The sequence below is a fragment of the Etheostoma cragini genome, chromosome 21 (genome assembly GCF_013103735.1).
Source record: "Etheostoma cragini isolate CJK2018 chromosome 21, CSU_Ecrag_1.0, whole genome shotgun sequence".
Taxonomy (NCBI): domain Eukaryota; kingdom Metazoa; phylum Chordata; class Actinopteri; order Perciformes; family Percidae; genus Etheostoma; species Etheostoma cragini.
In genome coordinates, this window is record NC_048427.1 from 4,743,362 (window position 1) to 4,764,360 (window position 20,999).

A 20,999-nucleotide genomic window follows, 5' to 3' on the forward strand; every position below is an offset into this window, starting at 1 on the left:
TCAGGCAAATGGCATTCAGCACTGGCACAAGCATATACATAGGGCACATACATGGTCAGCTGATCATACATCAGCTGAGCTCATTCAAAATAATTACCAAGGGCTTGATCAGCTGAACTCATTTAAACTGATTACTGATTCTTTTCAGTTGTATCCAGCCCTTTTTTTGCCCTGAACCTTACCACTACTGCTCTTCATGCCAGTTACTCCCATTAAAAGCTTTCCTATTGAAAATGTTTCTAAATGTTTTTATGGAAAGAAACTATGGTTGACGGTTGGGAAAATGGCATCACCCTAATTTATTTCTTTGTTTTTGGAGAAGGAATTGGCATCGATCAGGTTGTGAAGTGATTTAAAGCGTAATGTGGAGTTTAATTCTCAATCCATTCATCCATTTTTTTTTCAATAACTATATATCCCATTCAAGGTGGCTGTGCCATGTAACTTATGCCAGCATGCACTGGCCAGACCTTTCACCAGTCCACAGACAGACAGTCACATTCATACTCATATTTACATTTACAGACAATTTTGGAGTTTCCAGTGTACCAAACCTGCTTGTGTGTGGGCTGTGGGTCTGGAAGCTAGAGAGAAAAATGATGTTAAAACACGGATAATATGCTAAATTTACACTGAAAAAACAGTCAACAGGGTTTGGTGTAGGCCTTCTAAATGTGAGTATTATTTATTATCTGGTTGACTGAAAAAAAAAAAAAATCTTACATCCTGTGCTTGACATTTAAAAGACTACTAAGGCAATTTCTGTATTGCACTTCCATTAATTTGGGCTACTCTAACAGACTTTACAGCCTTACTCTGGGTCAAACTTTGATACGACCGGATCTTACATCTCCTCTAATGCAATATAGGGTATTTTCTTTAGACCATCCCTGCACGGCTATCTGCATACATCTTTCAAATCTCTTTTTTTGTAGTACATTTAAGACTTGAATATAAATTCACAAATATGCTGCAGCTGACAAATAAACCCACATATGTTTCTGTACCACACGTTCTTCGAGCTTATAAAAGGTCTGGTAAGTACTCTCAACCGTACATTCAATTACAACTGAGCAACAACTGAATGTTTACTCCAGACACATCATTTTTAAATGGAAATGCATTGATTGTAGAAGCTAATGTACTCTTGTGTGCTGCCAATGTTATTCCCACCCAACCAGGCAGAGTTCAATTCATTTTATAACCTATAATTTCAGTGAAATGACTCTTTGTGTTAATTAAATCCACTCTGTGTGCTACAGGTTGCCTTGAGGATTCGACCCCTCAGTGATGCTGAGCAAGAGGAGGCGGCTACAATCGTGGCCCACAGAGTGGACGACCAGGTGAGATGGCTGTCCTTCATTCTACTGCTGTGTGTGTGTGTGTGTGTGTGTGTGTGTGTGTGTGTGTGTGTGTGTGTGTGTGTGTGTGTGTGTGTGTGTGTGTGTGTGTGTGTGTGTGTGTGTGTGTGTGTGTGTGTGTTTACCTCTGTGTGCATACAGTATGCATGAGTGATGGGGTCAGAGTGCATGCTTGTGTGGAAGGTGGAGGTGGAAGTCTGTTGTCTCTGTTTCAGAACCTTCTTCTTGCCTGTCATGAGGCTGCACAGATAAGGTATCTGCAGGGAACTCGGTAAAGCCCACAGTTTTTTTTAAAAAAGCAAATGAATTGTAAAGCTCAAATGTCACATTTCATTTGTAAATGAATGCTGGTTGACTCAAACCTGTAGCAAAGAGAGTGACCTTTCTAACGACTGATAGAAAGCCTCATTGCTTTCAATAGCAGACAGCTTTCAGCCGTAGTGCCGTAGCCGCCGTTCACCATAGTGAATGCCTGGGGTTTAATTGGACATTAACCATTGTAGAGCTGTGTAACGCTTCTTACATAAAACATTTGTGCTGATGGTAGTTCAGTCTCCTAGTGTGCCTGTCTGGCTTGAATGGTAACACAAGGTTACAACCAGGGCAGCAAGTAGTAATTAGCAATTAGCAAGTAGTCAGTTGTTTGAAGGAGTACTGCATCAATGTAGCACTGATCTTCCATAACCCTGTTAGATTCACTATAGACAGTACAAAAAGAATACAAAACAAAATAGATACAGCAGAACCAGAACGATTGTCAAATTTCCCAAAATGGAACTGAAATGCTCCACGAAGATGAAAGTAATGTTTTTGCATCAATCTATTTATTAAACCACTCAAACAGCGCAGAGAAAACTTAGGGATCTGTCGCACGTCTCACAAAAAGCAGAGCTTTCACTCAACAGTCAAGGTAACATCAACAACAGAGATTATGTCACCAGTGGGCCAGACCTCCCCCCTCCTTCACTTCCACCAACCACAAGGATGCACACTGACCATGCACCATACGTTCCCCTGACTAGCAGAGAGATATAGGATGAGAGACTGTCTCCGCTAATCCAACAGCCAACTGTACACAACCAATTTGAAAGATATGTATGCACTGTGTGTACAGGATTATGGCTGCCGGCGCCACTGATAAAAACATTAGACCTGACGCTGTTCACTCTATTCCCAACAGTCTTGTTTTGATTTTTTCCCCCTACTCAACATGAGAGGGCTTTCTAGTTAATTTGACAGGTAAACTGCTTTGAATGGAGCCATGGAGCCATGCTAAATGTATTTTTTTTTTCATTGGAGTAAACCATGAAAGAAATGTTTCTGAATGAACAGAATGTGGATTGGCTATCAGCTAAAAGCAGAGGGCTAGTCATACACACAGATTACGCATTTATTTTGGATCTATCTATTCCAGCAATGAAAAACATTAACTAACTGGATGTGGATCCCCTCAGAGGATCCTGTCATAAGAGCTCAACCACTGTGCACAGTATGTTATGAGGTTGTTACCACGTAACCAATTGACAAGGACTTACGAGCTCCTTGAAGACCATGTTTATCAGCAACCCTCACTGTTGAACCGGTCCCTCTTGGAGACCATTTAGCAGTACCAAGGGTGAGGGTGTGATGACGATCAAGGGAGTGCAAATGTTAATGAGCATAGTGGCTGGGAAGCTGCTGAGGTGTTTCATCGTTCAGTGTCTGCTGATTGAGGCAGTAGTAGGCATACAGAAAAGCTGAACTGCTGACATAGTGGTTCAAATTTCCCTTTAGTGTAACAGTGCTGGAGGAAAACATGCAAGTGTGTGATTAGTTGGCTGTTCAAGCTGTTAAAGGATTTTAACAGAGAACATTTCTAGAAACAGGTTATCCTTGACGCTGAGACCTGACTTGTTTGTTTATCTTCTCTGAAGTAATTCAATTACAAGTCTTAGGACAACATCAGCACTTCTGTCTGTCATTAAAATAGGCTTGAACACAGGGGATTAGAGCATAGCAGTAGGCATAGGTAGATATAGTGCTGACACAGCCACCATAATAAGGCTTTGTTATTGTCCCCAACTCAGTTAAACCAGAGCTAGAAAATATTTTTAATTGAGTCTCCATGTTGACTTTACCTGTATTGTGTTGATTTGTGTACCTGAATAGCATAGTTCATACTGTGTTATGTTAAGTAGAGAATTACAAACTGACAAGTATTCTGTAGGGTCTCTGTGGGGTTATATCTGGTCCACTCAGGTTATTGAGACGTGTTGTGTAAATCTTCTGTTTATTTGTGTCTTGAAAAAGGCTTACATTGGCTGCTCTGGCTGATATGAATAAAGGAGATATAGTGAAGTAGGTAACAACACTGGGATGTTGTGAGATAATATACCACAGCATGGCTCAATCGGATTTCCTATAACTGTCACGCCTGTCCAAGTCACACGCGGATATTTGCAGATATGAATTGTACATACAAAGAACTCCAATCCCTTCCACGCATACACACACACACACACACACACACACACACACACACACACACAAACGATTACTTTGTTTGTGGGACAGGCAGACAAGCGATAGCCATATGGCCTACACATAGTGCTCAGACAGATTAGCAGCGTGCCGGTGGCCGACTTGGCCGACTGGGTGGGAGTACCCAGATCAGGGCCTCCTGGTAGAAAACAGACAACTTTAAGTTGAGCTAAGTCTGCGGAGATGAGCTCATTGGATGGGTTTTAGCTCAGGTTAAGCCCGCGGCCACCTGCTCTTTTTCCTTCTCTCTGGCTTTGCTCCGCCTCAGGGGATCGCTGCCTTTCATGGAAAACCGGTTGCGCTCAATGGGCTTTTCTTGTCCTTGAGTGAGAAGTACACAGGTCAGAGGTGGATTTATGAATGAGATATTAAACGCCTCGGGTAAAACTATTTGTTTTCAGTCAAGATAATAATACTGAGACGTAACTGGCATAGGACATTTTTTATAGTATTATGTAGGTACACCTTGACGTGAAGAAACCGGCCCAAAACTAGTGTTGTCTGGGACACTATGGACGGTGATTACTCCAAAAGAACACCCATGGAGACCAGATACTGTTTTGAAATGGACATCACAAAAAAGTTACAGTTTCATTGTATGTTGAGAAGATGAGAAAAGGGAATAAGGAACCATATGAGGTTGCAGTTATGTTCATTATGGCAGTATGTTTTGATTCCTGCTTGTAGCTGTATTTTAATCAGGAGACACTTCATTTAAGAGTGAAATAAGCAAAGTTGAAAGTAAAATCAAACGCATTGCATTGTGTGAGCTGCAAGGTCTGTAATAATTTTAATTTTAATTCATTTCATACATCCATTCTAAAATAACGTGACCCTGACAAAAAAAAAAATCAAAGCTATTGCCACTGTATTAAAAACCTGTCTCAAGTATTTAAGTATTTTAATTGTTTTTTCTTTGTGTATTTTGGAAATAAACAAAAGTTGTTTCTCTCAAAATATTTAAACCCACCAATATGGTCCTTTTAATACTACACTTAATTTAAAATACTGTTATTAAAAACGGATGATTTATTATTTTTTTGCCACTATGTTCATGGGTAAAAATGTTGGTTTATGCCAGCTCCAAGAGTTCCATTTACTCTTACTTGTTCTGTTTGTTTGACGTGGCTGTTCAGACTGGATCCAATATCCTGCAAATAAGAGTTTTTTTTTTTTAAAGAAACTTTTTTGGGCTTTTCTGCCTTTAAGTTTTGATGGGACAGCTAGGTGAAAAAGGGGAGAAAGGGGGGGAAGACATGCAGTAAATCGTCACACGTCGGACTCAAACCCCGGACCTTTGCGTTGAGGCACAAACCTCTCAGTACATGTACGCCTGTTCTACCACTGCTCCAGCCCGGTCACATCAAGAAATTATTTTACCCACAATATATAAATAGCAGAAAGCTCAGGGAATTAGTACAGTGTCACATTTTGTTGTCGGTTAAAATAAAAAATTAGGTTAGGAATAAAGATGGTCGCTTAACCTCGTGAAATAGCCACCCGAGAGGACCATTTTATATCACTACTGATTTTATACTACTTACAAAAGATAATTTGTCCCTTTAGAGATTTTGAGTATCTATTAGGACATCTGATCAAAATTAGCTATACACTACAGAACACACTTAATTACTTTAAGCATAATTTTTAGCTTTAGTACATTTACACAGATCAGTTTCCTTACTCCAAAACATGTTTTTAAGGGCTTGTCAGTAGTGACAAAGTCAGTGCAGTTATCAAGTTCAAATATTCATAGACATGTAGATCTAAATGTCTTGCTTGTAGGAATACTTGTTAGCACTTGAACTTGTTAAGCATGTGTTCGGCAGAGCTGGCCTGTCAGTACCACACAGTGGGGAATGCTTTATGGTGAGGCCTTGTCTCCATGGAGACACATAGACAAGGTCAGGGCCATTTTTTTTTGTTTTTGGTCCTGTTCCTCAGTAGTACACTCCTACATATGGAAGAACAAGGAAAAACAACAGGGGAACAAATTTATGTCTATGGGAACAATGCATCTTTTTCTTTTTTTCTTCATGTCGTCAGATGAATTGGCTGTAATAAATATATTCTTAGAAGGAACATTTGTATCCCTCGATTGTTGGCAGATTTCTCAATGCAATTTGGTGTGGACTTTAAATGTAGCAACAATAGATATCACACAAGGTATTGATGGTGGCATTTCATGGTCATCTCCAGAGTGAGAATTCTGTTGTGTGCAGATAATGGAGGACTTGAAAAGCCCTTCATCGTAAAAGAAAGGTAAAAAAAAGACTTTTTTACTACCATTTAGTCATTCGTCGGAAGAAAAAACAGGTGGTTCATTCTGATCTCAGAGAGAGAATGTCAGCCAGTAGACAAACTCGACAAAAATATCATTTTGCCTGTTGGTTCCTTTGTAAAGATCGAGTCCTTTAAAAACAATGAGCAGCATTCAGCCTGGTCCAAGGACAAGTCTACTTGATTACAGTATGCTATAAATTGGCAAATTTTCCTCCGCTGGGGAGTACAAAGCCCCTCACCTCAAGTGCTCAGTAGAGTTTCCGCCACAGGTCTGTCAGTTCAAGGAAATTCAAATTGCTTTCAACTCAGAGGCACCACTGCAATAAGCCTGATTCAGAAAAACAGCTCCTCCGGGAAAACAAAGTACTTTGAATGAGAAATGCGTTGTACTCCAAACAAAATCTTATTTGCTGCTGTTGAATACGGAACAAACGTTGTTGGAAAAAAATGTAACATACTGTTACATTTTTGACCAATTCCAGGCAGCAGTGTACTAAAAGCAGTGGGCAATGTTGTTTAAAAAAACTTCATTTAGCCATCCTGACATTGTTTAAAACCAGTCTGTAGGATTAGTTTAAATCAAAAATGTATCTGTTTTCTTGTGAAAACACAACAAATTTGATTTATTTTGGAGAAATTTAAGTCTGCAATATGTGCCAGACGCAGAGCATTTGAAAATACACTTCTCTCCGACCGCGGTGCAATAAAGACATGCACAACAAGTGCAATGTGAATGAAGCTTTTTGCCAATCTGGTGGAACAGGCTTGGATGCTCCTGTGCCGTCTCTTAGATGGCAAGAGGCTGAAGAGGTTGCGTGAGGCGTGGCGGAGGTCACCCACAATGCTGGTTGCTTTGTGGGTGAGGCAAGTTTGGTAAATGTCCAGTAATAAGTGGAGTGGGACACTAATGATCCGCTTAGTAGCCTTCACTATGCGCTGCAAGGTCTTACAGTTGGAGGCAATTCAGCTCCTGTACCACACAATGATGCATCTGGACAGGATGCTCTTAGTGGTGCCCCTATAGAAGGAACACATGATGGGTTAAGGGGGCTCTGTAAGCTCTCTTCAGTTTGTGGAGGAAATAGAGGCACCGCTGGGACTTCTTGGCCAGTGATCCAGTTTGTGATGCAGTTTGTTGTCCAGGAGTGGTCCTCACTGATGTGCACCTCCAGGTTCCAGCGTGGGACCTCTCCGGAAATCAATAACAACTTTCTTGGTCTTGTCAGCGTTCAGGAAGAGGTTATTTCCGCTGCACCATGTGGCCAGTTGGCCGACCTCCTTCCGGTAGTAGGTTTCATCAGTGAAGATGAGACCCACCGCGGTTGTGTCGTCCAGGAACTTCTCAATATGGTTGCTTCTGAAGGATGGAGCAAAGTCATGGGTCAGCAACGTAAAGAGCAGGGGGCTGAGCACTTAATCTTGGGGGGCCCCCTGCTCAGAATGGTGGTTCTTGATGTTTTGCTGCCTTGCAGATCCAACACAGTCATCACCAGAAAAGCCTAGTCTAGGGGGAAATGTGAAAAAGAGCACACTTTGTCCATGCAGACGCTTTTTAACGAGGCACAGTGTTTTAATCACTTCGCGGTTAAACAAGAGAGGGAAAGGAACAACAAATAGCCATGTCCTTTTTAGCTGTGAAGATTTAACCTCCACACAGAGAAATAGAGCTACTAACGAGACCTGAACTTAGAACGGCAACAGTGGGACAGCGGAGAAAGAGATACATGAAGAAGCAGCACAGAAGAGTATATTTTAAGTCACACACAGAAGGTTGTGCTTTATACTTCTTTTTGCAAAGCTAGGTTGACAGTTTAACACAAATAGACTGTCTGAGCCTGGAAAGAGCATAATTTCTCTTGACTTCACTTTTGCCTCTCTGCTTCCGCACAATACTCTACTGATTCTCTTGATCCCTGCCTCTTCCTTGAGTGTCTTTTACAACGAGGGCTACTGTGTGTGTGTGTGTGTGTGTGTGTGTGTGTGCGTGTGTGTGTCTGTGCACGTTTGTGTGAGTTGTATGTGATCCCTCTCAATGGCCTGCCTGCTCTTCCACTTCTAATCTCATTAAGAGGGCAGGGCGTGGCGGCTCACCTCAAGCGGTCCTCTGAAGGAGACTAAATGCTGGAGTGGCCACTGCTACGGATTTTTCTGAACAGCTTTTAATGCTAAAATATACACACTCATTGCCGCCAAGTAACCCTTCTGTGAGCACAGCTAGGCTTTTTCTGTAGTTCATTATACAATTCAGATGTTACATCATCATCACCACCATCATTTTATCTGTTTAAAACCTTGGAAAACAGTATTATGGAACACAACATAATAAAGGATGTGATGTTGGAGGTGGGTGTTGATGAAAAGGAAGGAACTACACAAAGGGTTTTTACCTTAACCTCATCCATTAATAATGTTACAAATTATGCCAGCACGACATTTTTTCTATTTTAGGGGAGAAGCAAAGCTGAGGGCACATTATTTGGTGCAGCTGGGAGGAGAAGACCCAGGACTAGGTGGAGAGACTATATCTCCACACTGGCCTGGGAATGCCTCGGGATTCCCCAGTCAGTGCTGGTTAATGTTGTTTGGAAAAGGGAAATTTGGGGTCCCTAACTGGAGCGGCTGCCCCCCTACCCAACCCTGGGTAAGCAAAAGATGGATCATTTGGTGCTGTGGATGTGTGTGCCCTGTTCTGTGTAACAGAATCAGGAGTACAATGTTCCTCTGCTTCCTTCCATGATCCCTTAATACCTCTTACACAAGCAGGTAGTACATGCCAGGCGCGGGGCCGTAAACGTGCCGTCTTTATTGGGCTCCTGGCCAGAAAGACAGGCAGGGAATGTTCAGTTGTAACAGCAAAATAGGTCGTAAGTCGATTCTTACAACAACAAACATACATATCATAGTGAAGTGTCCTCCTTAAAATCTCCTGAAGACACAAAGTATAATATGTGAGAGCTTTTCAAAATACACACTAAGAATATGAAATGTTAAAAAGGAAGAGTTGTAAGAAACAGAGTGTGGCGAGTGGGAAGATCAACAGGTGGCAAATCAGGACGGAGAAAAGAGCTGGCACTGAGACGGACATGGATGGAAGGGTGTTTACAAAGACAACATCCCCCATATGTCTTGGGTTCTAAGGAACTGGTGTGAGTCTCTATGGGTTTTTTCCGTGTAATAGTAATGGAAATTTTGAGCACGGCACCTTTTAGCAGAAGGTAATGACTCAACTCTAATCCACAATGGAAAACAGCCTTATTTTGTTGTTTAGTTTTGAAGGCTGCATCCACAAATATCATATATGACAAAAGTGCCACCTCTGGTTTTAAGCCAAGAATGTACAATTTTACTAACATGTTATAAAAGTGGGCTTAAGGGATTTAACTCTATTGTCCCCAGTCATCTTGTAGGCAGTTGAGACAACAACACATTGTTACTTAAAACAAAGAAACATTAACATAATAAGATACATAAAACATTTTAAAGAAGCGTGAGATCTAATGCTAAAACTTACCATACAAGCTCACGTAAAACAATGTATACCAAATGTCAGCATAACACAAAACCTGGAGTATATCCAGGTTCATCCATAGTATAGATCACAGCTGAGTATGTGTACAGATAGACTAACAGCTTAGATTTATACTGGTTTGCAGGTATAGATCAATAGCTAGATTATTATGTACATAATTGATTTGTAGCAAGAGAAAATGATACATATGCACACAAAATATTTTTTGAATACTTGATGGTAAAAGATGGTTTGTTGTGCTTTTTAAGCTGTCTCTTTTTGAGCTGTCTCACCACCATGTACACACTAAATTATATCAGCACACTCTAAAATCAAGCAGATCTTTAAAGGAAACTTAATTTTGGCACTCTGCATACATACATCCCACTGTGTGTCTATTTTTTATCCACCCGACAATTTGGCTTTCTGGGTAGTGAGCTTCCATGTCTCATGGGGCTGCTAGCATTTGTGGCTATTCTTTTTATTCTCTTTTTCATTCCTCTAGTGCATGCAATCTTTCTTTCTTTATCTTCAAAAAACAGAGTGCAGTGTATTTTATAAACTCTGTGAAAACTTTATTGCGTGCTGTTGCCGCGGAAGACTTGAAGTTACTTGGAAACACTAATGGCTGCTTTTGTGTTTTACACAAATGACATCTCCTACTCTGTGATCTCTGATGGTAGCAAAATGGACTAAAATGCCTGGAAATAGCATGCTGTTGAGCAGCCTAATTACCTTAACCGAGGAGGTTGTGCTTTTGGGAATTGCCTTTTTTTAGTTTGCAGGATATCTTAAAAATGTTTGTGTTATAAAATATCTTATAAATACCAATGAAACACAAGGAAAATAAAAAAATTTGGAATTTGAGCACTTATTTGAAATAAAAACATCAGGCCTAATGACATTTAATATCTTTTATCATTTTACGTTGAGGTTGACATTAATGGCAACAGTAGATCACCCTGGACCCTCCACATCTTCACACTTAATTGAGATCCTGAGGGTTTAATGAATTGCTTTCATGGATGACAAATTGCTGTATTGTTCCTTGTATCCTTTGTAACCATCTGTGCCTGTGCTATCCAATAACACATCTGTGCGAAATGCCCTCACAACCGAAATGACGAGGGCAATGAGCAAAGGAGAAAAAAGGACAGGTGAAAGAAAGAAAGAAAGCAAGCAAAGGGATTCCTGTCATCCATTTCTTGATCTTTCAAGATCTCTTGTTGCGATGTATAAGTAGCTGGGAATCCTGTTGCAAGTATGTGCCTCTGTAGGTGCACATATGAGTGTACAAGTCTGAATTACAGCAATCCCCTTCTAACTGCACTCACCTGGCAGTCGTTTGCCACAGCCAGACGTCTTATGTAACCCTAAATGAAGAGCAGACCTTGCTATCAAGCACCCTGTATCAGGTACACTGCGATCCAACACACACCTCCGATGATCTAGAGCCCCTGAAACAGGATATACAGTAGCATTGTTGGGGTGCAGAGAGGGCAGCTCTGAGGTTTTCTATCAGATAACCAGCCGCAATTGTGCCCGTTGGACTTTCCAAAGCTTCGGTTGCGTTTCTGAAAGAGCAGCTTGAAAGGTTGCCCGTAAAGGTCAATGCTTAGACCTGATTGCTTTCTTTTTGTGATCTTTATCCTTTGCGGTATTCTTGACGCAGAACTTAGATGTCTTACTTAACAACTCTGCAGTTATGTTATTAAATGCACGCAGAGAGCCCAGCTGTCCACACACACAGTGTAGCCACTTGCCCGGGGATCAAGTGATACATTCTTTGTGTAAATAACTATTTAAAAAAGGACGTTTAATACTGTAAAAGGGCACTCAACTGTCAATAACCATGTGTATTAGCACGCACATCTAGATCCAATTACAATACAAATACACAGCAAATTTACAAAGCTGGATAAGAAACAATGTGACAGTGTCACATGGAGATGGGGGTTCAACGGGGAAACCAAGATGCAAAGATTAACATGCACTTAAGATATGACACACTGATAAATGACCCACAGATAAAAGCCCCTCTTAATCTCTCCAAAACATGTGTGGTCAAACCAGTGAGCGTGATAAAAAAATTTCACCTTGTGACCTTTGAAACCAAATAAATAAAGAAAAGACATAAATGTTGTAAACAATACAACATGACACCAGTGTGTACAGTTGGTATCGCTCTGATTCAGACCCTATCTGCTTATTTTTGTTTAAAAGGAACATTTCCTTCTCCGTTTGCTGTCTTTCTCCTATGGTTTCTTATTTATATTTATATCTGGCTTCATTTGTAGCAATTGTATTTATCTGCTCAAGTGACTAGTTATCTTCTGGTTAATCACACTATTAAAGGTGATCTATATGACATTTTAGAGCATTAATATGGCAGAAAACAACTATTTGATATGTAAAGATTAGAGCTCGATCGATAAAGGATTTTTAAGGCTGATACCGATACAAATATTTGGTTATATAAAAATCGGACATTCCGATATATCGGCTAATATGTATTAAAAAAAATTATAGTCCAGAAACATAAACATAATGTTTAAAAAACATAAACCAAGTTCCCTAAAATTAATTATTTATTATTTCTCACTAAAATAATATGATAATTTGTTACAACAGTTAGTGTCACAACAGAACAGAGGAACATCAAAATATATTAAAGTTCTGATAAATAAAATGTATAAAAATACAAACTTAAGATATGAAATTTAAATTCCTTTGTACAAAAACACAATAACAAAAAAACAAAAAAAATCATTGTTGCCTTCAGACATTGTAGAGCGCCCTCTGGTGGAAAAACTATGCAATGCAAAAACTCATAACATGGTTGACCGTCGTCTTTATTTTACTTTTTTACTTTTTGGCCATTATTATTGCCGATACCGATAGATCGGGAAATGCCAAATATTGTCCGATAATATCGAACGCCGATATATCGGTCAGGCTCTAGTAAAGTAGTGGATTAATGGCGTCCTGAGCAGAGAATGAAGTCACACTCTCGCTGTACCCCTATTAGCGATGCAGACATTCTCTATACGTTGGATGTAGCACCTTTAACAAGATAGTTCTTCAGTTTCCCTCTAGTCTTACCTGCTGTCAATGAGACCAGATGGAAGCTTTTTTGTGGTGACCATGTAGAATAAATACTTTGCTGATATAAGGGGAACCATAAATTTAGCTTCTAATCAAACTTTGTGTGTTATTACTGTGGGAGTGACAGCCAGTGAACTGTAGGCCCTTTGAATAATTGCCTTTTTGTCATTTATTAGTGATCCGAGCCATCAGTTAGTTGTAATGAAACCAGTGCCTATAAAAGCGGTTTATGTCTACACGACTCCTGACTTTTGTTGGTCGTCTTGGCAGCATTTGCCACTTGGCACACAGTAGTGGAGCAAGTCAGAGAGAACCAACCAGGGCAGGCTGGCTTGTGAAACAGTACCACATCCAGGCTTTGAATTATGGATCCACGGTGGGAGCTAGCAGTGCTATAATCAGCAGGATGGCCAACCAAGTCAACCCTGCTGCTTTAACGACCAGAACAGCAGGTCCTGCTGATTAGAAAAGCCATCCGCCAAAAAAGGCGCTGGGCAAGGGTGCTCTATTGCACCCCACTGCTTTTTTATGGCATGAACTCCATCATGCTAATTGGTTTCATGTCGCTGCATAAGCAAGCTGTTGTTTTGACTTTAGCTGATCCTGAGGATATGAATATTTTAGGAGTTTCTTTTTTTCATAGTCACAGTGTGTAAATTCACACTCTGACCATTTGTTTTATCAGCCCCCAGGGTGAAGTTAAATTTAATCAAGCCCTGCATCCAAATGAAAAGTGGCTGTAGCTTGTGATGTCCATTGTCACTGTGACAACTGCTAAAAATGACACCACATTTACAGAGGTTGTCGACGAGGAAATTGCTTTCCTTTTCACTTCATATTGTTCTTGAGTCCCTCTTGCCGCTTGTTTCAAAACTGACGTCTCCTTTAGTGGTGGCCATGAATTGGTCAGTGAAAAAGGGCTGATTGGTCCAAGTAGAAAGAGCAACAAGACACAATTTAGACCCCAATGGAAAATCAACCTCGATGTCATTCAACTGGACCTTAGTTGAAAGATTTCTTTGTCTTCTCTTATTCTGAACTTTCACGGTCTTTGAAAGATCATCGTTAACAAGCTGAACTAGTGAACCAGCCACTGCTTTCCAGATAGAAGTGAAGAAGAAGATATCCAGTAATAGCTGGAGGTCAGACAGAATAAATCACCATAATGAACATTTGTAAATCATGCTCTACTCACACTGTTTATATATTATAGTATAGTACTTCCAAATGATAATGAAGCAAAATAATTGGATACCTGGACTAGCTTTCAACATCAAAAGGTTAGATTATTAATATGAGGTTAGGAAACGGATTCATAGTCAAAAAGACAAGTACGTGTACTCTTATTCTTTATTCTTCATATTAGATTCTTAGCCAAATGTCCCAGAAATTATCATTGCCATAGTAACAGCTTACCCACAACTTTGTTCATTAGAACATTTCTATTAATCTTATCAGTTTCTGTGTGTTTGTTGTATTGTGCCAGTGTTTATAGAGTGGTTGCTGTGCAGCTGTCCACTGACTCACAATTGGATTCATGATTAAGGTACAGCAATTAAAAGGGAAGAATCAGCCAGGTTTTCTATTCTGCCGATTCCAAGTGTCTGACAACCAACTACCAATTGATTTTTTTTATTAATAATTTTGTCTGTAAAGTTTTCAGATATCATGTTTTGCAATGATCAACAGTTCAAAAAAGAAGATATTGAATTAACATACACAAGTAAATAGTCCAGTGAATTAAAAAAAAGAAAATCGCAAAACAAAATAGTTGCAGATAAAACTTAGAGCTCTCTGTAATAGACTAATTGTTACAGCTTAAATAAAGAACTGTTGCACTCTGGATGCTAAAATGATCTGTTTGGTTTCTGAAGATGTTGAAATATTGTCTTAACATTGTTTAAGTATCAAACTTTCGTCAGTGCTGCATACACATAGATCATGAGAATTGTAACTGCCTGAATGATTTTAGTGTAAAAAATACAACAGACCTCCCGTGCATTTACCCAAGCACACTGGTTGTGTGGGAGTGCGCCAAGTCTCAGCTGTTGTGGTCAGTCATGCCTTTTGCCACATTTCTTGCACAGACTTGCTTGTTGCAGAGGACATGAAATGCTGCTTTCTCAGTTGCTATGTGTGGATGAATACACGTCTCCATGCAACTGTGTAAGAAAGAAAGAGGACGTGTTTGAGATTTAATGGTTTCCATGTTTCCAAATTCTCCTTAACCTGTTCTGTTCACTAAACATAAACACTGAACAGCTAAGACTGACCCGTACCTCACCTTAGACTCTTTGTTGATCAGAAGCCTCTTAATTTAACTCAGAGGCCAGTCCACTGTAAATGGCCCCTATGTTGGAAAAGTCTGATCTCAGGAAGGTTACCCGGAGTCCATTATTGAAATCAAAATCCAGTCTTATGTTGCCACACAGTGTCATTAGAGCCAGCATCTTACAGTCTTATCAGAAGACTTATTAGTGGGTAGAATATGTCCAAGCAGCAGCTGCTTTATGTGATGTGGTGTCAGGGCTGTGGAAGATACTGTTACTTAAGAAACACAGATGACAGATGGGACCAGAGGTGTTATCAACACCCTTGGCCTTTAATGATTTGCCCAAGTGCATGTGCACAGACAAAACTGTGCATGGATGAGCACACTATTTAATCCCTACCATAAATGCAATTATGTAAGAGCATTGTTGCATGCATCAGCTTTCTCAAGAAACAATTACACATGCCAACAACATGCACATAGCAACATGCATATATGGGGCGTCATGATTCTCCATATCTTCGATTCGATTACATTTTTGATTGTAAGGTCACAGTTCGATTTGATTCTCGATTTTTACACTTTTATTTTTTTCAAGCAAAGGTTGCTATGCCATTTTTAGACTAGACTTTTATGCTATACAATATGTGACCTTTGTTTACAATGTACCACACTACATTGTCAAATTTAAAACATTAACAACATGATGTAACAACAACCTATATCTTCAGTCAACTGGAAACTTAAGCAAAATAACCTGCCATCTAGTTTCTCTTTTGTAACTGCAGTTTTCTTCACAGAAGATGACATTCAGGTTCACAACAAAACAAAAACAATGAAACAGCCATGTCTGTAGTCTTCTATAAACATTTAAGTGTCTTAACACATTATTTCCGAGCAGTTGAACATATACCACACAGGTAACTGCCATGTTAGTAGTGCTGCCAGTGGAAGAATATGGTACACGCACATAGCAGAGCTTGCAAACTATGGTTTTTTTGTCAACAACGCAAACATTGTCAACATAACTCACTGGAAATCCAAAATACTTCCACACCGGCGATTTCAGTGAAAGAAGAGCGGGTTCTGTCGATGGGTCTCCTGCAACTGCAGTTGCTATCTTTTGACTGGTTGTAGCTAAATAAAAGGAGGTTGACTGGCAGCACTTCAACACATAATACATTTTTTAATTTGAAATTCAAGATTGTGAATTAATTTTGGGTGACAAGCCGTCAGCGTTTCTGGGTGTTGTTGATATATGGCTTTTGCTTTGCATGGTAGAGTTTTATCTTGCACTTGTAGATGTAGTGACAAACTGTGTAAACTGACAATGATTTTCCTGAGTCCACGTGGTAATATCTTTTACATAATGCGTCTGACAGTGGGCTCCTGCAGCACATGCTGGGAAGTCAAATTTTGCAAACACAATGACTAATAAGACTGAAAGACACATACAAATTAGGACTACAGAATACTGTACACGCCCTTATCCTAATGTGGACCGTATTTAGATCAATTGGATCCACCTTAATGTGAGCCTGGTCCTAGTGCTGCATGTTCCATCCTCCTGCAACTCAAAAGAGTTTGTGTTTAATTTCACTGTTTCACTGTGTTTAATTTGACAAAATAATTTTTCAGTCATATTGGTTCTAAAGGTCATCAGATTGGCTAAGACTAAGTAGCTTAAGGGCCTCTGGTACAAAGAGAAGTACTCCCTTGTTCACAATATCTTTCCTGTGAACTGCATATGCCATAGAAAAGCATAAACTTGTCTTGGGGAAAAAAAACAGCATAAAAGGTATATTCTCAGCCCCAGTAAATTAGAAAAAACTCAAAGGAAAAGCAAGCAAGTATTGCTTCATCTTTCCTCTCCCTCTGTATCTCTCCACTTGAATTTCAATTGAGAGGCTTCAAAGTGAGTGGCTCAGCGGTTGAGGGGGTCATCAAACAAGCCAGGTAACTCAGCGTTACAGGCCTGAGAGAGCTCTCCAGGCCCGCTGCTGAACAGAGCTGGTCAGCTGAAATACGTGGCTATCTCCCGTTGTCATACCTAAATGATTTGACTTTTCTGCCAGTTGCATAGCAGGAGATCCAAACACACAACTCCGTGAGGGGACTCATTTTCCTTCAGCTGGTGACAACCTGTCAGGCCAGTTGCACCCACTCTGATTCAAGGATTTGTCAACAGCATTATAATACTTTCTTCCAATGTCAGGCTGTGTCATTTCTGTTCAGAAATTGACCCTGAAATGTTCTTTTGGAAAGCTGTGATTCACTGATGATTGTGGGTTAGGCAATGGCTTTGTCAAACAGCACAGTTGGAACAATGAGACATCTCAGTCTTTGTGTACACAGCGTGAATACACAAACTACTCAGACTATCTACTACATGCACAAATCACACAATTTTTAGCTATTGCAACCAGCCACTGATTTCTCTCCTCCAGATGCTTCAGTATGAAGGTCCTTGACACATGGGCTGATGGTTGGGTCAATATGTTCTATAAACTGGATTCAGAGTATAGCAGATGGCCTGAGTTGCTGTCCATTTGCATACATGCATACAGAGCTGTGAAGTTTTGCTGATCTGAACACGGGCTGTTTTTGTCACAAGGACAGCCTGTACATTGGAGCAGTCATCTTTCATTGACATTTAGATTTTTTTATGACGTTTCTCACAGCAGCACTAATGAAATGTTGGAAGATGAAATACTGACTAAAAGAACTCGGGTTCAGGTTTATCTGATCGGGCTGTGAGGGGACGTCTGGGGACACAAACAAAAAAAATTTAGATAAATCTGCCATAAGCTTAACACTGACTAATAATGATCTGAGCTGATAACTATAATTGTCTGATATATTTACATTTTCCTGATGTATACCACATGGAAAGGGTTTTTAGCAGATCTGCAACAGACAGAGAGCCATCTACATTTATTGTTAGCTCGTCCCGACAGCTGATGCCCCACCTGCGCTGTGTACTGTGCGTGGCCTTTTATTTCCCTTCTACATTTATCATTATAAAAACAATATAATCCAAACAAACAGTACATGAAAACAATAGAACTAGCGCCCAGTGAAACTATATTTTTTTTACCTGTGAGCCGTCCAATCCAAGCCAAATATACAGTAATTGGGACAGTAATGTTATATTTCAGTAACGTAACAACTGTCTATTTGATCATTTACTTTTGCCAATGTTTCCAAGCTCAACCTCAGCTTATTGACTTTAGGGCAAATTTGCTCTTTAGCGCAACTTTCCACCGTGATTGACAAAAGAAGTATCACGTTAACTGGCTGCTGAGAGGTCTTGGCTTAAAGACTTAACACCCATACGGTGTGCCTCTTTTTTCATTCTCTTGTCTCTCTTTCCTCTCTTGCCTTTCTCTTTGTCATTAGATGGTGGTTCTGAAGGACCCAATGGAGGACCCGGACGACATTCTGCGTGCCAACCGCTCCAGGGAGAAAACGTACATGTTTGATGTGGCGTTCGACTACTCAGCCAGTCAGGTCAGTAAAACGGCAAAGTTCAAAGAAAAAAAAAACAAGAAGTAAAATTTAAACAAATGTGCCAAAGCATTTGTAACCCTAGAATATGCGCTTGAACATTTTAAGCTTATATTCTTCTTCCTTTGCAGGAGGAGGTGTACCGAGCTACAACCAAAGGGTTGATTGAGGGCCTCATTTCAGGCTACAATGCTACCGTGTTTGCCTACGGACCCACAGGTTTGTGTGTGTGCTGCACAGAATCCACAATGTTAACTGAGCATTCTGAACGGAGGTTTATTGTTTATTAATTATATGTTTTAGCTTCCTGGTGCATAATCTCTGGTCATCATTTTCTTTCTGAGTCAGCCAGCCAGCAGGCCCTCAGAAGAGAAGAAAAAGTCAAAGACTAATTAAGCACTATTGCTCTATCAAGTTATTCATCTATCTCACTGACTTCCTCTGCATTCTGTCTCACAGCTCTTTGTCTCCTATTGTGGGGAAGTAAACACTGGAGTTTTAGTGTGTGTGTGTCCAAAGATAGCACATCAGCACATCCTGAACATTCAGTAATACACCCAGTAAACACTTAGCTTCAGCATTTAGCTTTTATTAGGTGGTTTGGTTAAAAAGTAGTATTTACTTTGGTTAACAATGAGCATTATATCTTAAAATTGTAGTTATTCACTTTTTTGTGTTTTTCTTTTCTGTTTTCAGGTTGTGGAAAGACTTACACCATGTTGGGGACTGACAAGGAGCCAGGCATCTATGTTCGAACGCTAAACGACCTGTTCCGGGCCATTGAGGAAACCAGTGACGACATGCTGTACAGCGTTTCAATGTCCTATCTGGAGGTCAGAATTTCATCTCACACAACTTGTCTCAAGACATTTTTTCTCATCACATAATCATCTAGTTGGGCACAAAATGATATAGCCATTTACTTGATTTCTATATCAGAGTTTACTTCTTTATCTAGCTTTGTTTTTGTCATCGTCGCAAGTAGAATTCCTTCTTCGCCGTCGTCTGTTCATACTGAAAAGATCTGAGGTTGTTAGCCAATGCCAATTGCAGACAGATACTACTGGTCTCCTCTTACTTTTCCCTGGCTTTCGTTTGACATTATTTTCACATATACATAATGAAGTGAGCTGGCATCTACAGACCTGCTGAGAAGCCCAGGCACAGATGAACAGACTTAGCATGTTATATCCAAACAAGTGTATGTGGGTTTGTTTGTGTGCCCTGTTTCCTTTGTATCTTTTGTTGATGTTTGCTGATGAATCAGTTTGAACTGCCTTTGAAAGGTACGGTACAAATGTACTTGCCTTCCCTAAGGTTGGCTTGTTAAAACAATTAAGGCCTTTTTTCATTCTTATTCTTCTACAGGCAAAAGAGGACATGCTAAAAAAAAAAAAACAGTGCCACTTGAAACTATCAAACAATTTTTAATTTGTATTCTGAGCAGATATAATGGCAGTCCTTTTTGTTTTGTTTGTTTCACCTTTATGTTGACTAATTGGTCTCTGTTTATGTAGACAAAAAAGTACATTTGTGCTATTGATTAGCTGGTTATTGCATGTAGTGTTTACAGTGTGTTTTTCTTAGGCACACTTTTTCACAAAATAGGCAAAGTGAGGCAATGCGAGGCAATGCAAAGCATTGAATAACTCAGTTAGCAACTTCCCTCTCTCAGGTCAGCTTGGTTTGTCCTTTATATGGAGTTGTTTTTTTAGCATAGTGGCATGACTAGATACTTACTCAATAGGAGACAGCATTAATGATGCTACCAGACCAAAACTTAAATTATGTCAAAAGGTTGAGGTGATTTGTCTTTCTAATACCTCATGATGCATTACTTCAACACCACAGTAAGTACTAAGATAAGATATTCCTTTATCGTCTCCTATAGGCGACATTTGTCATGGGCAGTCAAGAGAACAAAAATGGCTACACATTGTACAAAACACACTATAAACATACAATTTTCTTATACAAATGGAATCAACTACAGTTAACATTCAATCAACCTCATCCACCCCCTCATATTGCAGATATTTTCAACCTAGATTGCACATTTTAACATTAAATCATGTTAGTGTAGGTGTAGAGGGGCTTTCGTTGCACTGAAGCCCGCAGTATTTTCAGGTGTGGCGTGATCTGTGGTCTTGTTGGCTTAGTGATTATCTCTGCCTTTGTCACTGAATGATGAACCACAGATAAGACGGCAGGCTGATGATGGCGGTTTCTCTGTGTGCCTGCTGGCTGTGGTTCTAAACCTCATTACTGAGAAACAGGTACACTTCAGACTGTGTGTTTAATGACAAAGCCTCTAATGGCACTGGGTACAATGGAGTTGGTTCATTTGACTCTGATAGCAGTAACTGAGCCTCACTGGTGTGACTTAGCGTTCCCATTTAAAGAGGTAACTTTTGCATTTGCTTGACTTTGGTCAATTTGAAAT

The 20,999-nt window shown here is 39.9% G+C and overlaps 1 protein-coding gene across 1 annotated transcript in view; it reads left to right on the top strand.

The window, feature by feature from the left end:
- Positions 1–20,999, top strand: part of kif19 (kinesin family member 19) — a 33,994-nt gene that overhangs the window by 1,500 nt on the left and 11,495 nt on the right. The window contains exons 2-5 of the mRNA XM_034859537.1: positions 1,263–1,343; positions 18,449–18,559; positions 18,688–18,775; positions 19,253–19,389. Coding sequence (XP_034715428.1) covers positions 1,263–1,343; positions 18,449–18,559; positions 18,688–18,775; positions 19,253–19,389 — 417 coding nt within the window. The remainder of the gene's footprint in view (positions 1–1,262; positions 1,344–18,448; positions 18,560–18,687; positions 18,776–19,252; positions 19,390–20,999) is intronic.